This window comes from Gastrolobium bilobum, unplaced genomic scaffold, assembly GCF_033153095.1.
Source record: "Gastrolobium bilobum isolate Gb01-03AN ecotype WA unplaced genomic scaffold, APGP_CSIRO_Gbil_v1 utg39493, whole genome shotgun sequence".
Lineage (NCBI taxonomy): Eukaryota > Viridiplantae > Streptophyta > Magnoliopsida > Fabales > Fabaceae > Gastrolobium > Gastrolobium bilobum.
In genome coordinates, this window is record NW_026897570.1 from 18360 (window position 1) to 35782 (window position 17423).

Here is a 17423-nt window from a genome sequence, read left to right on the forward strand (position 1 = left end):
AAATTGGGCGAGACCGATTGCGCCTACTTTTAGGCGCATTAGGTTCGCTCCCAATTTTCAATAGTTTTGTCGTAATACTTCGAAAGGCTATAACTTTTGATTCGAGCATCTGAATCAGGTCATTTTTTTATTTCACATATCTTTTTGAGATCTACGCAATTAGATCTCATTGAAGGGGATTTGGTAAAAAAAAATTCCAAACTTTTTTCAAATTTGCAACAATAATGCCACTTGTAACACCCCATTCATAACCGATTTGATATAATACATTATGGTATTAAGCGCAACATAATTAATTAACAAAACAGAAGCTACTCTCGTAAATATCACAATTACTCTTAGGTAAATAGGTGAACTAATTTTTTTTTCTTTCCTTATGTATGTAATTAAACTCAACTTAAAGTGTAACATCCCAAGAGTTGGCAAGGGTAGGGAGTGATCGCCGGTGCGAAAGGGCACGGACAATGAGCGGCTCATGCCAAATCTTGCAGCTTGGGGGTTCATGAATGAATCAAATCAATACCCGAAAGAGAGGGATTCCAGAGACTGTGCTGGTATGAGACGGTACAGTTAGGAATGACTTATAAGAATTAATTGGTACTACCTATCTAACAAGATGCATCTACTTTTCGGTAGCCCGGATCGGAAGAACTCCACAATTAAGCGTGCTAGACTTGGAGCAATTCGGGGATTAGTGACCTCCTGGGATGTTTTCCCGGGAAGTGTGCGAGGGAAGACAAAGCACACTGAAAAGCCTCGTGTTAGTGTGTGGGGACAGTCATTGATTCTTGCAAGTTGTCAGGCGTTACATAAAGCATTCATGTTCAACATAGTTCACAAGTTCACTTAACTACTTCAAATCTTCAAAACTAAAAACTTCACTATACATTAAGTAATGAGTAATCATATTGGGACCCTAAATCATAGTGGGAGAGGTTATCTAACTCCCATAAGTTCCCATACCCATGAAATATCAACTAATAACACAGTAAAGCCCATAAGTCTTTCCCTTGAAGAACAATCAAAAGAAATGGACTCTATTGTCAAACTATGCACTAAACAGTCCTTACCATTTTCAGAATCGGTATTAACTCGCTTTATCATTAATTCTCATATTTTACTATGTTAAACTAGACATCTCAAGCTTTCCAACGACATATTATAAGCTTCGATTGGATCTATATAACTCAAGATACGTCTATCGCTAGCGAACTGCTTCAAACCAAACTTTCGGGAACATGGCAGCAACTTCAAATCAGAACTAGGAAAGTTTCATCGGGCAAAAAATTCTAAAATTTAGAGACAAGAAATTAGGTTCCTGTTTGAATACTGTATTTAAAAATAGCTTTTTGATTTTCAAAACAAAAAAAAAAACACATTTGATAAGGTCTGTTTTATAAAAATAATTTAAAAATTGTAATTGTTTTTTTATTTTTAGAATCAAACATGTCTGAGTTGTTTTTGTTTTGTGTTTTGACTTTTAACTTTCAAAACAAAAAAAATACAAAAAACACATGTTTCCATAACTATTCTACAAAATAATTTTAAGAACAAAGAAATTAGAATACAATCGAAAAGACCTTACACTCTTGGGTTTTAATTTGATATATAATATGCCATGTTTGGTTAAGGAATGAATGAGTTGTGGCCGTTACAAAGACTGGTCAGAATTTATCAGTACAAATTCGAACCTGGACAATGTTCCTTCTCTCGAAAACTGGGAATGACTCTCAACCCAGAAAATTCTCATATTTTAAAACATGAAAGTAGACATCTTAATCTTTAATTTAACACCTTACTCGTCTCATTTGATTAATAATTGAACAAGTTATGGATGTTCAAAGTTAATCCTTACATTTATATAACCAAGGCTAAAATTTACATCCTTTGCCTTTTGGTATTCAACTATCCAAGTATGGCAATCACGTACCACATCAATTAGAATAAAACGGATAGTATCTGGCTACACCACGAGGATTTGGGATACTTCCCAATCTCATTAAATACCTAATTGACAATTTATAATATCTCTTGCAAAGTCTTAGCCATTTCAAGGCTTAAATCCTAAAATCCATCCATGGATTCATATAACTCAGGCATCTTCATAGACTTCCATAAGGTATCATATTTTACATTCATTGTGAATTATCACAACTTCATTTACATGTCCCATAACATAAGGATTATAAGGTATAATACTCAAAACATAAACCAAATACATACATTATGATTACAAAGTTTTTGTCTAATAAATGTCATAGACTTACACAATAGCATGGCTTTACAAATGCAAATGGCTAATAACATATTTTCTCAAAACATATACATCATCAAAATAATCATATCTATAAGGCATAAGAGCCCTCTAGCTCTGTACTCACATCTTGCCTTGTGAGGTCCCACATCCTTCAACCGAGTACCTGAAATATGAACCCCAAACGAGATGAGATAAATATCTCAATAAACCCAGGTTCTTGGAGAATCTCTCTACCCATGAGTTCACTTCTAAAGGGATGTATAAATGATTATGGATCCGTGCAACAAATACACCTTGGATCCGTGCAACTAGTCCACCTTGGATCCGTGCTCCAAAAGCACAATGATAACTCCGGTGGGATGCCTCCCAAAAGTATTAGACTTCCAAGGGCTATCCCTCAATGGGTGAAATCCCCAAACAAAGTAAGTCCATGTTTCGATTAGTCAAAGAACTAAACAATTAAATCACACATATTCCACCCCCAGTGCTTGTCCAATGATGCACTAACCAATGACACAACAACTCTATATGAATGCAGTTATACTATGCAACTAACATACAAACAATCATCCAAACATATAACCATAGCCCTCTTGGACCATGGTGGAATAACCAAGAGGGATAAAACCCCCAAGAAACAAAAGTTTACCTCTTGTAGTCTTTCCTTTAGGAGATTTCTTCAAGCTCAAGCAATCTTCTCAACACACTATTTTAAACTCGTATCATAAAAATAGTTTTTCAATACACTATTTTAACTTTTGCATAATTGCATTTTTACTCAAAAACTTTCAATATTTGCAATTTTGCCCGAAAAGTGACCTTATTCACATATTAAATTTTTCATCTAATTAACCTCTTTTAATTTGACTCCTTAACTTCATGAGCTAATGGGCTTATGTGGAGTGTATCACATAATTAACTTTAAGTCCGTACAATTTTTACTAAATTACCATTTTGTCCCCTATGAGGACTTAACCCCACAATCAATATTCTTACTTAATTAACCCCTTAATTATGCATTAATCTCCAATTAATGTAATTTAATTATTTGGATTATTACACCAGCACAAGAGCATTTTACCTTCCAAATTTTTCCAAAAAAGTACAACATACATTTATTTGCTATGAATGTTTCTATTTATAATAGTGGTTTCTTCTTCGTCCACACGCACATGCAACAAAGGACAACATGATTATGATCTCATGCATGTTTATATTCCTCTCCATCCTGTGCATGGGGATGGAGAGGAAACCACTGTCATGATTAGGAGCATTCCGAGCAAATAAATGTATGTTGTCATTTTTTTGAAATTTTTTGGAAGATAAAATGCTCTTGAGTGGAACCTTTGTTGCAAATTCGAAAATTTGGAATTTTTTTACCAAAATACCCTTCAACGAGATGTCATTTCATAGATTTTTAAAATTTATGTGCAAAAAAACAAATCACCTGATTCGAACACCCAAGTTAAAAGTCATGCTCTTCCGAAGTTTTACGAAAATTTGTTGAAAAGTTTGTGCCATGTGTTATTAACCGGGTGAGTCGCACCCAGCCCCTAATGCGCCTAAAATTAGGCATAACTGGCCCTGCCCAATTTTGGACGAGATTGATTGTTATAGATCCGTAAATTGGTTACAAAATACTATGTTTTGGCAAATCCTTATTTAAATAATAATATTTAATATTCTTTTTGCCAATAATGGAGTGTGGGGACCGTAAGTCTAGTCAAGCCTTTAATATGGAGAAATTTAGGGTCTGCTTGTTAACTGTTTTGTAAAAAAGTTTTTTGTTTTTAAAAACAAAAAAATAAAAGAACTTGATTGAAGAGACTGTTTTCACTCATTGTGTTTTAAAAACCGTTTTTGTTTTTTGGTTTTAGAAACAGAAAAAGCAAAACAACTCTAGGGTGTTTTCCAAGGTTGTTTTCTGGTTTTTTGTAAAGTGCGGTGGCATTTTCGTAAATAAGGGGATTCATTAATGGCATTTTCGTAATTAGATCGATTTTTATTTTATTTTACATTATTTTGCGGTGGTAATTTTGTAAATACGGGGATTCATTAATGGCATTTTTGTAAATAACTACATCTTCCTTATAACTTTAAAACTAACCATATTCAAACAAGTTTTATTGTTTTTTTACTCTCAGAATCAGTTTTCAAATTTCATTCTCAAAACAGGTTTTAAAAACAAAAACACATTCAAACACACCCTTAGTTCTTAAAAGAACAAACTTGTTGTCTTTCTGTTGTGATATATGACTATTTGAACTTCGAATTGCAGTCAATTTGTGCATCTGTAAAAGACAGTCATAAATTAACTTTGTTTTTGTTCTAAGCATACTTAGTAAGCAGCATTAATAAGGAGAGGCTCAATAAAATGTTTTTTTCTTTCTTGTACGGGATCAATTTCATTATATATTAGATGATTTACAGTCTCATTAACTAAATATTTAATAGTAGCTTTTGCTAATTAAAGACTTACTAAGTAAAGATTTGTGATTAATCATTAATAAATAAATCAGAATATGAAGTATAAGAGACTAAAACAATTACAAATAAAAACTATAATTGACTCAGAAAACAATCAAAACTTGATGGCATTGCCTACTTCTTTCCATATATAATCACTACCAATCACTATTATTTGTTATTCTTACATTGTTAAAGTTGCATACCATAGCCTCATAGGGCGGTCTATCAATCATTTATATTCATTATTTATTTTATGAAAAAAAAGTTTTTCATTTTGAAAGATATAACATTATGTCATTTTAAATGAAATATAGTGTTTCACTATAATATTTAATCAATTAAAAAATAAAAAATAAATTCTGATAAATAAAAAATAATAATTAGTTAAATATTAAGAATAAGTTATGCTTACTATCATTTTTTCTTAGTATCTATTACTACCAACTTTGTTACTGTTGGATCAAAATCAAATCAACGGTTCTCACTTAATGTTATTTTGTAACCGTTGATTTCATTTTGATCCAACGATAATAAAGTTAATAATAAGTATAACCTCCCCTAAATGTTACAGTGGAACACTATATTTTAGTTAAAAGTTCACACTGTTATGTTGTTTAAAAGAACAACATAACTAGTAATCTGAGTTTGAGTTCCTCGGAACGCAACTGTGTTAAAACTTAATAGGAAAAACTTTGTCTCCCATGTGATCTTACCCAACTCAAATCGAATTAGTTGAGTAATTGACGAAGTAATGGATAATGTTAAAAAAAATTCCCCTATTTTATATGTTGCTGAGAAAGACCATATGGTAGAGTTCTTTATAATATATTATGAGACAAGTTATATTTACAAACTTTTTTTGTTTACAAACTCTTACAAACTACACTATGTTCTCGCGGGAGAACACTAGGTTTCATTATGTTCTCCTGGGAGAAGATAGTGTAATTTGTAAAAATTTGTTAAAAAATTTTGTAAACGGATCCTTCCCATATATTATACCTGATGAATTGATTTCCATGTTGAAGATGATATAATGCTATGCTGTTTTGTTCTTCTCAAATTTTGATTCCCCCTATCCTAAAAGAAGTAATATATATTGTTGCTATGTATATTAATACTTGGAATCGAGTCAAGAGGAACCATAGTCAAAGGTTAATTTAGATCATAGATTTTATTTTTATCTTTTCTCAACAATGAAGGTGACATGCCATACCTTGTTCCATATTAAGGAGTAAGGGATAAATACGGCAATTGCTTCAAGATCTCCAACTACAGGAATTGCAAAAACAATTTTTTTACAAGTCAGGCATATGTTTTAGCCGCTGAGTAAATTTGCTCTACTTTTTTTCATCTGTTTTTAATTTCCAGATGCTTGATTAACAGGGAGTTATTTGTGGAACAAAAACATTGACAAAAATAAAAAAAGTATACATAGGATACAAATGAATTCCACAATATATAATACAAAGAAATGCTCATGCTTCAAACTGCATGACATCTTTGTTGAAAATATAAGAGCTGCACACATTCTAGTCCTCTAGCAGATCTTTCCCCATTTCAACTAACTGTTGAGCTCCTTGAATGGCGATCTTATATCAGAAATAGCGTCAAGTTTCTTTATCCTAGTAGGAGAATGAATAAACATATTCTCTTTTACAAGGAAATCATCATCCTTTTTCAAATTCATTCCTGGACAATCATTCTCAAAAGACTGCACCATGCATCTCAACATGTCCATTAGTTGAGTGTCTGAAGTAGAGAACTCACAGATTTTATCACCGAATTCCTGAACAAAAGCCAACAAGTTTTCCCTTTCTGATGACAGTCGTGTGGCATTTTCAAGTAGATTTCTATTCTCCATCTTGAGTTTCTGAAGCAAAGTGTCTGAATCTCTGAGCTTAGCCTCCATTTGATCATTCAACTCCTTTACTTTTAACTGTTTCGATTGGTTCCAGTTTTCCTCCTGCAATTTCAGTTTCTTCTGTATTGCATAGATATCATTCTGAAGTTCCACTATCATCAGCTTCTTCTCTTCAATTTCAACTGCTGCTAGAATCTGAGATGCCATGATCTTATCACAAACTTCCTGGATGAGTTTAATTTCAGCCTGTTTCTCAGCAAGCTGTGAAGAAAAGGTGGTCAACGAGCTAGTGAACTGCTCTTCCAAAGAAGTCAACTGCTTCATGAGTTCATTCTCATGCTCTTTCATAGTGCCTTTTGCAATCACATAACTTTCAATTTCCCTTTTAAATGATTCTTGTTCCAGGCAAACAACCTCTTTCTGGAGCTCCTCTAGGACCTTGTCCTTCTCCTCTGTGATCTGGAGATATCTGGCATTATCAGACTCAAAGGACACAGATGATTCTCCCCCACTTGCTGGAACAGAAGCTAATGTCGTCTCCGTTGCTCTTAGCTCTTTTTCCAATAGCACAACATGTTGCTGCAGATAGTCTAGTTTCCTCTCTTTCTCTTCCAACTTATAAACCAAGCTATCCTTCTCTTGCTTGAGGCTTTCACCATCATCTACTTGTGCAAGAAGTGAAGCTTCTAGTTCCTTACGCATCACATGATTTTCTTCAAGATCTTTTTTTAAACGTTCAACAATTGACTTCCATATTTGCAATTCAAATTCCATTTCATTCCTTTCACATATTCTCTCATCCAATTCAACGATAGCACTGTCTAAAGCATCATGCTGTTCTTTTAATTCCCATTCCATCTGCAAAACCTTCTCTTTGAGGATCATCTGACACATAGTTGATTCCTCCAGCATTTCCTTGTGCCCATCAAGTTCACTTTGCAGCGAGTGCTGCAGTTCTTTGTTGAATCCATAGGATTCAATCTCCCTCGTCAAACATGCAGTTCTCTCACGCTCTTCATTTATGCCATTCTGGGCACTGATCAAAGCAGCATCTTTCATCTCCAGCTGCTTCAACAGTTGAAAGATCTTCCTTCCACTCTCTTTGTTGATTAGATCCATCTCGTCTTTATGGTTGGCAAGCTTCAATTGAGCCTCAGAAATTCCCTGTTTTAACACTAGCAGCATCACAGACATCTCCTCATTCAGCAACTTCATCTCAATGGTTAAAGAATGAGACCTTTCCAACTCCATCTGAAGCTCTTCCACTGCTGCAATTTTAGTTTCCAACTCCATCTGACAGCTATTCAGTTCTCCTGTCAATTGTTCTAGCTGAAGGTTCCATTCAGCTTCTTTAACCTTAAAAGCTGAGGCACACTCTTTATGAGTTTGTTCCAAATTTCTGAGCTTGGACCCCAACTTTGATTTTGAATATGAAGCTCCTGCTTCTTGAATTTGAGCTTCCTGGAATTCTTTGAGGGACATCCGTAACTCTTGATTTTCTTGCTCTAGCTTCTCAATTCTGTACTTCGATTCTTTATGATATGCCTCTTTAGTTTTCAGTGCATATCTCAAATCTGCAATATCTTTGTCACGCTGAGAGTTTAAGCTATCAAGCTGTAACCTAGCATCTTGGTACTCACTACTGGCATTAACAAGCTGCTGCTTAAATTCAGAAACTTCAACTTCAAGTCGCTTTTTCTGGCTTTCTACATGAGCAAGAGCTTGGTGGCATGTCTTTAACTGACTCAGCAGGTCCTCTGATATTCTGACCTGAGAGTCTAACTTAATCTGCAGAGAAGAAATCTCATCAAGCAATGTAGATTTTTCCATCTCCCACTCCTGTTTGCTAGACCTAAACTGGTGTTTAAGTTTTTCATGTGCTTCTTCTAGATGTTTAAACTGTTCCTTCTTCCATTTTAATTGATCTTTCACCTTTCCATTTTCCTCCTCTAACTTCTGGAACATGTCATCTCTTTCTCTTAGTTCCTTGGATGCCTTTAAATTTTTCTCTGTTTCCGAACACTTCTTTGAAACTGAAAGACAACCTTTTAGGCTTTCAATCTCTTGTCTGTAATGATAAATCTGTTGTTCTTGGTTCTCAGCCTTCTCATTTGCCTCCTCTAACGCCAATAGCAACCCTCTTTTTTCATCTTCCCACTTTTTAAACTTGTCATCACAATCCACTCTAAGTTTATCATTTGCAGCACTGAGATGCATGATGACAGAATCTTTTTTATTCAAATTCACCTTGAGATCTTCACACACCTGCTTAGCCTCAGAAATTTCATCTGCTTTTTGAAGCAGTTCTTGATCCAGCTTCTCAGCCTTGAACTTTGCTTCCTGTATCTGATTGACATGTGCATTGTGGGATTTCTTCAAGTTATCAAGTGAATCTGTCTTGGCTCTTAGTTCTGCCTTTAGATTCTCGATTTCAGCTTTAGCTTCATCCAGCTCTTCATAAACCTTGTCCATTTCTTTTTACATGAATGACATAAGAAAAACCTGTTTATACCAGCAGCATGCAAAATAAAAAAACAAGAAATGTTATATGCCCCCAGATCAAAACCAAGAAAAAGAAAAAGAAAACAAAAGATCAAAAATGAAAAGGCATTGCACATCAAGAGACATACAGATTAGAGTAGAAACACAAACTAGGCATTTCATTTTACTTTTTAGATTAACTCTAACTCTCTACACTGCCAAATATAAAGAGGTTAAGACACAACATTTTGACCGAACAAGGAACATGTTATTCAAATATGAAAGCACTTACTAGGAAAACTATATGTCATGATCAATCATCAAGAAACAAAAATATCATTCCAGGTCATTAAAAGACACCACGTGAGATGGGGCTGGTCCTTGTGGAAAAGCATACCCCAAATACCCAAAAATTTGAAGGAAGGACATTATAGACTCACTAATTTATATATATTACACACGTTACTTGACTCGCTTAAGCATATAAAGAGGAAAGGAACTCCAACATTATCATAAAGTACTCAGATACCTGAAAGATTTTGAAAAGATACACAAGAAGAAATTACATATACACAAAACCTGCATAAGATTCTAGAACAATAAATTATCAGATTTAGCCTTAATAAATTATCTGATTTTATATATATTTCTTTTTCAATTTATCAAATTAAATGCCATTGAACGAAACATATACAACATTAAACGAACGCAAATATTAATCCATGGGTTCTAGTTTTGGACAAGAAGATCAAATCACAGAGAAACTAACCTGACTTGGAGAACAGAAGAAAGTGTTGTATTGGTGTGCGATTTGGTGGCTGAAAATGGTGAATGAGAGAAATGAATCCCAAGTTACCGTTATAGTTCAGTGCACCAACCGCTTTTCACGTGAGAAAAAAAGAAAGAATAAAGAATAAAGAAAAAAAGAAGTAGTTAGGTTATGGAAATTGCATTATCCTGTTTTTGAAATGAAAAACTAGCCGTTGAAGCTAGTCGTCTCGTTTTATTTTATATGGGCCCAAATTTGGTCTCAGTAGTTGAACTTCAGGCCCATATGACCAACCAAAACATCCTCATGCGAATTGCTAAGAGACTTTTTATGCGTAGTAAAGTAGTAGTGTACTATATTTAATGGGAATAACATCTCTCGTTTTAAACGATATAAGCTTATATCATTTTAGATCTTAACCGTTGATTTTTATTCATCAACGGTTATAATTTATTGGATCAAAATTATTAATTAATTAATAATAAATTTGGCATATTAAGTTTGACCCAGTAGATTATAACCGTTGATGAACGAAAATCAACAATTAAGATTTAAAATGATATAAGGTTATATCCTTTAAAAAGATAGATGTTTTTTCCATATTTAATTACACCATTCAAATTTTATTTTAAAGTTAATTTAACAATCTATATTATCATTTTACAAAAAAAAAAAAAAACTATATTATCTGTTTAATAAATCCATAGAAAATAAAAATTCATTTGTATGTATACGCTCATTAAAATTGGATTCATGTCATGTTAAGAATGTAATCTTATTAAGTTACAAATATAGGGAGAAGATCAAAAATTTCATGCTCTCCCTTTATCCTTTTATGTCACTGATAAAATTTCTAAACCATATTTAGATAACTGGAAATATATGGCGTTAATGAATTTGACGGCTCAGAGGACGAGCTTTAGAGAAAAAATTGGAGTTATAACTATTGATTTTAAGGATATTTGTTAAAATTAAGTTGTGGGAAAATTGACTTTTAATTTATAAGAAATGTGAAGAAGAGGTGAATAAAAAAAAATAAGTAAAAACTGAAAACCCATCTATATAACAATAAGAAGAGGGGCAAAAACTTACAAAGAAATAAAGAATGACAATATAAAAAATCTTTCACAAAACATTTCATAAGTTAGCTAAATCTACTAATTACGAAATTTGCATAATCAAATATATATATATATATATATATATATATATATATATATATATATAGAGGTAGGATCCTTTGACATCAGTGTCAAATTTCAAATTTGACACCTCATCGCCTTTATATAAAAAAATAACAACGACTCTGATTTGTAAGCATGTGACACCATTGATCTTTTTTGATCTAACGACTCTCGGATGAGGTGTCAAATTTGAAATTTGACACTGGTGTCTATAACACCTCACAATTTTAAATCAAGTAATTAAAATACTAGGTGAGCAATCAAGTGATGGATTAGTGAAAATCCTAAAGATTAGGCCAAAATACAAAGAAAGGGCAAAAACAGTAATTAGCCAACACGCAACCCTAGGCAGATAAAAATTGAGTAGAAGGTCTCATATGGTAAAAATAACCCTGGAAATGGGTTCAGAACGAAAAATCGAGTGGATAGACAAGTTTCAGAAAAATCAGTGAATAGTGTTTTTCGCGGGTAAAAATACCGCGTTCCGATTGCACCGTAAAACGTGCCAGGGGAATTTTGAGATCTAGGTTTCAAATATGAGTTACAAATGGTCTAATGAGTTAGGAAATATGATTGTTGATGAAATTTGATGAAAGTAAGTCATTTTGGGGAAACGTGCCAACGGCGCGCGCGATAGCTTAAAAAAGTGTTTTCTCTGAACGAATGGAGGACTCTGAATTCATCTGATCAAGCCTAATTAAAGTGGAATAGTTAATGTTAAAAATTAGAGTTTCTAAATAGGCTTTGAATTTACGGACGTTTAGTGAGAGTTTTGACACGTTTTGAATCGCGTGAGGTGACGTGGGACCCACCCCACTTGAAAGTCACTTAAACATCTCATCACTCCACTATTCATCATCACCCTCACTCTCTTCTCTCTCCCCAAACCCGAGTCAGCCCCCCTCCCCCTTCAACACTATGCAAAAATTTCTTCTCACCATTAATCACTCATTTCTCCACCAAATCACTTGATTCTTGTGTTGAAATTTGTTGGGAAGAACCTTCTAAACCCATTGGTACCCTTCTTGAGCCTTGAAATCGCGTGTGGGAGGAGATCCTGCCCATTTTCAGCCGCGACTTGGAGGGGAATTTTGGTGTTCATGGAGCTTTGGAATGCTCCAATGGTGGAGTATGTGTAAGAGGAGCTCATTGCCTAACATTTGAGTGAGTTGTTACACCTTTTCATTGGTTGATTCATGAGATTGGATTTTGAAAACCTAAAGCTTTGAATTGATGAATTGCGATGTTAGAGAGCTCAATTTGAAAATGTGTATTAGATGATAATGTGTTAGAATGATGTATTAAAGCTAGAAATGCGATGAAATTTATTGGTGAAAATTGATGAATTTAACTTAGAGAAAATTGATGATCATGATTTTGGACTTTTGAATTTTGGTGTTGAGACTTGTTTGACGAATTGTGGCATGATGGTATGATGATATAATAGGTTAGGTTGTGTGAAGGTTGGAGTGATTAAAATTGAATGGAAATTCCTTGGAATGCCACAGGGTAAAATTCGAACCTTTGAGGAAAAATTGAGGAATTGATGTTGAAAAATGATTTGGATGATGATTTGTGTAGTTATATGGTGCTTAGATGGGTTGTGATGTGATTGGAGAGTGTTTGAATCAATGGGAAAAATGAATTGTGTTTAGAGACCTAAATGAGCCTAAAGTGAAATATTTCGCAAAACGATGCGTAAATGTCGTAAAACGAAAAAAAGACAATTGAACTAGCCTCTAAACAACCTAAGGGAGTGTTATAAAATGAGAAAGAAAATTTAGAAAAATAAATCCCCAATTAACACCTATATGGCCGAACCTCCAAGGGAAAAAGGGGAGATTTTGCGATTTTCGCGTTCTGATGTAATTTGACGCGAAAATGACGAACCGACACTTGAATTGGCCTATTGACAACCTTATGAGACGTAACAAAATGAGAAAGAAAATTTAGAAAAATAAATCTCAAAATTACACTTCAATGGCCGAACCATCAAGGGAGGATGGGGATGATTTTTGTGATTTTGCGTTTTGATGATATTTGACGCGTACTGATGGATGTACGTAATTGTATAGGTTGTCGTACGTTGACTTGAATCCCGAAACTTGAATCTGGGAGTTACCCTTGGTCTTGGACCAAGTGGATTGAGGTATGTATTTAGTTCAATGCATGTATAATTGTAAATTAGCATGTACTGTTTGAATTATAAGAGATTGAGAATGTCCTCTGTGTAGGCATTCCGCTGTGTACCAAGTTGAGGGATAAGGTGCTGCGGAGCTAGTGAGGAAATTACTTAAGGTAACCTCTTGGTACTGGGGCTTGTTCCTCTTTTCTGTTCCACCTTGCCAGTTGATGGAAACGGTAGGAAGTGTGTATGAATAGTATAGAACACATGAGCATGCATGCATTATTGCTATGGGTACTGCGATACCGAGTCTCTGGCCAGTAGACAGTTTTATTAGCCTTCGGGAAGTTTCGGACTTCCGCTGGATAGGTCTCCAGGAGGGAGTTCCAGTTGACTGCGTGTCATGGTGTGTGATCCGGGTAGGAGCACACTAGGAATGTCTTTGGCGTTTTGGTTGGTTTGGGCATCATGGTTGTGGTTTCTGTGAACACACCTTGGATGATACCCATAGGCTTATATATGCCCAGGGCGTACGTGAAATTGGGGTTACCATCCCGTATCGTCGTAGTTTGTTTCTTTATATTCCCCATTTCTCTAAATCCCTTGCTATATCCCGTTTTCAAAGTGGTTGTTTTATTCTATTGATATGCATCGAAGTGAACCATTAAGTGGAGTTTTCTCCAGAACCTCTTGGTTACCGAGATATATTCGTATATCTCACCCCGTCTCGGGGCATTTATTTCAAGAGGTAGCAGTGGAGCCGGAACAACGGGCAAGAGGCCCGCAGAGTGAGCCGTGGAGTGCTTCATATTTTGCTTTTGTTGGCCGTGTGGCCTAGGCTAGACTTAGGGCATGAATATCTCATATGTATGTAGTATGAGCTTCATTAGCATATTTGTTCATGCCATTTTGCCTAAGTCTAGTAGTTATGTATTTGGTTATGTTGTCATTTGAATTTAAGTTGTAATATTGGAAGAATGTAAGTTGAAGTTTAAGTTTCAAGTTGTAAGTTGTAAAGCAATATTGTAATCGTATTGATGCATGACTATTTATGATGGAAGGGCCTTAAGCCTATTTTAGGGTATGATTACATGTATCATGAAAATATGCATGAAAAAGGTGTTAGTGATTGCAACTACTTAAGAATGATTAATATGAACTATGTGCCTAATGACTATAAACTGGATTGGATTGTAAGTGCCCCAAGGCGTTGTTGGTCCTTGTGTGTGCCACCTATTGGATTATTAATGTATTATCATGTGTTATTTAGGTACATTTGAGGTTTAAATGATCGTTTACAATTTTGGGATTATTGGAAAACAAAGGAAACTCTGGCGAAATTTCTGTAGAATTGGCAGATTTTAGGCGAACTTCGGGAGAGCATATCTCCCTCCATAGAGGTCCAATAGGGACGTTCCATACGCCATTTTGAAGGTTGAGATGTCCTCTACCTTGTTTCAAATTTTGAGGAAATTCTGGGTTGATCTTCGGCCTGAAAAAAATAGAGAAATACGGACTGCTCATATGCCACTGCATCTGAGGCAGTTCTGGACCTGAATTGGGAAATTAATTACCGCTTCGTTTCTCAGTCAAATTAAGCGTGTGATATATCAAAATGAATTTTGAGATGTCTAGTTTTTAGGATAAAAATTTGAGAGCAAATGGATGAGTGGATTGAGTTCAGTAATTCGAGTAATGTGAGTGGTTTGGAGCTATTTTCGGGGTTGTTTGGCTATTTGCTTATCCAACTTCAAACGGCGATAACCGGAGCTAATGAGCTCCGAATTGAGCATATGATAGTTTGTTGAAAAGAAAATTAAGTAAGAAAAATATATAATCTGAGATGAGAGTTTGGTTGCAAACGGTGTGGTCGCAGAAAAATTAAGAGTGAAACATGTCTGAATTGGTAAAAACGTAAAGTTTGGAAATTGGCTAAGTGAATTTATGGGAACTCCTTAGTAACTTATGATAAGTAATGTAGGTTATAAAAATGGTTTAAATAAGTCTTCCGCAAGATTTTACAGTTACGGTCACAGCTTTTAATTATTACGCTTTTATGTTTTAAATGCTCGCGTAATAATCAGAAAAAGTTTATTCGCATTTTTATAAATGAACTGCTGTGATTGTAACTGCGCTTAATATCATAATTAATGTTAACAATACCGGTGTACAACGGGCTGTTAAATTTTATGGTATCAGAGCAGTTTTGTAAGGGAACTCTGATAAAGTAGTACTGTATCTTGTGTTGCATAGCTATCTATGAACTATTTATGATTAATGTATATGTGATTCCTCAGTGTGGGTCTGATCAGCTCATTCCTTTGTGTTACATGTATAGATATCATGAGCAGGGCACGGGGTCGCCGTGGAACTAGAGGTGCAGGTCATTTAGCAGCACCAGATCATATTACTGCAGTCCTGAATGCACTGCAGGAAGAGACTGCTGCCAATAGGACTATGACCGAGACCCTGATGAAAAATAATCAGGATATGATGCATACCTTCATGAATGAGATGAGGGAGGACAGGGCTCGGCATAGGAGGGATGATTCTCCTTCATATACGGCTACGGAGACTGCTACCCGTACGCCATATGTTACTCCTCAGCAAGAGGGGAGTGGTGCTAGTCGTCAGTCTGGCGAGGCTAGTCACCACACTACTGATCCTACTTATATCCCAGAGCCTTCTGTGGATCCTTCTGTTTCTGTTCAATTCTGGGATTGCTGGGCAAGTGTTGGCTGGTAATAATGAGCAGAGACTCATCTCTTTTAGAAAGCATAAGCCGCCATCATTTCAGGGGTCAAGGGACCCAAAGTTAGTGACTACTTGGTTGAGAGGTATGGATAAAATCTTCCAAGTTATGGAGTGTCAGGATCCCCAGAGGTTGTTGTATTCTGTTTATATGCTTGAGGGAGATGCCCACGAGTGGTGGTACACTGCATCTCAGCCTTTTATTATTCAAAGGGAAGAGATTACTTGGGCTTTATTTGAGAGACTGTTTCATGAGGAATACTTTCCCAGGGATGTCCGGGAAGCTAAACAGGGTGAATTTGAAAAGTTGGTACATGGTACCATGACTATTGATGCCTATGTGGCAAAGTTTAATGATTTGGTGAAATTTGCCAATTATGGGGGTGTGATGCCTACCCCTGAGTTTCTTTCTGCTAAATTTTAGAGGGGTTTGAATGAGAAAATTGCAAAGAGGATGTCTAATATTGCTGTGAGAAACTTTGCAGATCTTGTGACTCAGTGTAAACGGGTTGAAAATGTTTATAATAGATATCCAAAATCTGGTTCTTTGAGGACATCTACTCCTCCCTGCAATAATAACAGAGGTGGCTACCATCAAAACAATAATAGAGGTAGGGGGTTGCAGGTAAGACAGCCCCCAGGTCAGTTTAAAAAGGGTGGTGGTCAGAGAAGTGGGAATAATGAGAGAAATTCTGCTCCTCGTTGTGATAAGTGTAAGAGGTTCCATCAAGGGCCTTGTACTGTTGCTCAGGTGACTTATTTCAGATGTGGAAAGGTTGGGCATTATGCCAACAGTTGTCATAACAATATTGGGCAGGCTGCGAATCTGCAGACCTTGCCATCTGCACCTACAGTTGGGCGTGTTTATACTACTAATGCACAGCAGACGGCGAAGGCGCCGAATTTGGTAAAAGGTACAATTTTCATTTCTAATATTGATTTATCTGTTTTATTTGATTCCGGAGCTACGCACTCGTTTGTGGCGGAATATGTGGCTAAGGGGTTGGGATTAAAAGTATCACGGATGATTCCCCCTATGCGTATTACTACAGCTACAGGAGAGGTTAGTGATTCCTCCTTCATTTGCAAAGAGGTCGGGTTTGTCTACGAAGGCAGGGGTTACACTATTGATTTAATTATATTGCCCCTGGCCTCTGTTAATTTGATATTGGGCATGGGTTGGTTATCTCAAAACTGTGCAATGATTGATTGCTGTGAGATACCAAAATTCCCACCTGAGAGAGAGATTGAATTTTCTATTGAGTTGTTGCCCGGTGTGGGGCCTATTTCATTGGCTCCATACCGGATGGCGCCACTTGAGTTAGCAGAGTTGAAGAAACATATTGAGGAATTGTCTGCAAAGGATTTTATTAGGCCGATTGTGTCCCCGTGGGGAGCACCGGTGATCTTTGTGAAAAAGAAGGATGGAAGCATGAGGCTGTGTAGTCATTACCGGAAATTGAATAAAGTTATGGTTAAGAACAGGTACCCATTGCCGCGTATTGATGACTTGTTGGATCAGTTGA

At 35.7% G+C, this 17423-nt stretch overlaps 1 protein-coding gene across 1 annotated transcript; it reads right to left on the bottom strand.

The window, feature by feature from the left end:
• Positions 1–6283: 6283 nt before the first annotated feature.
• On the bottom strand, positions 6284–9059 carry LOC133308195 (uncharacterized protein At4g38062). Its single transcript, XM_061508800.1, has one exon. It carries the CDS (start codon positions 9057–9059, stop codon positions 6288–6290), a length of 2772 nt encoding a protein of 923 aa, XP_061364784.1. The 3' UTR covers positions 6284–6287.
• Between the last annotated feature and the right edge of the window lie 8364 nt (positions 9060–17423).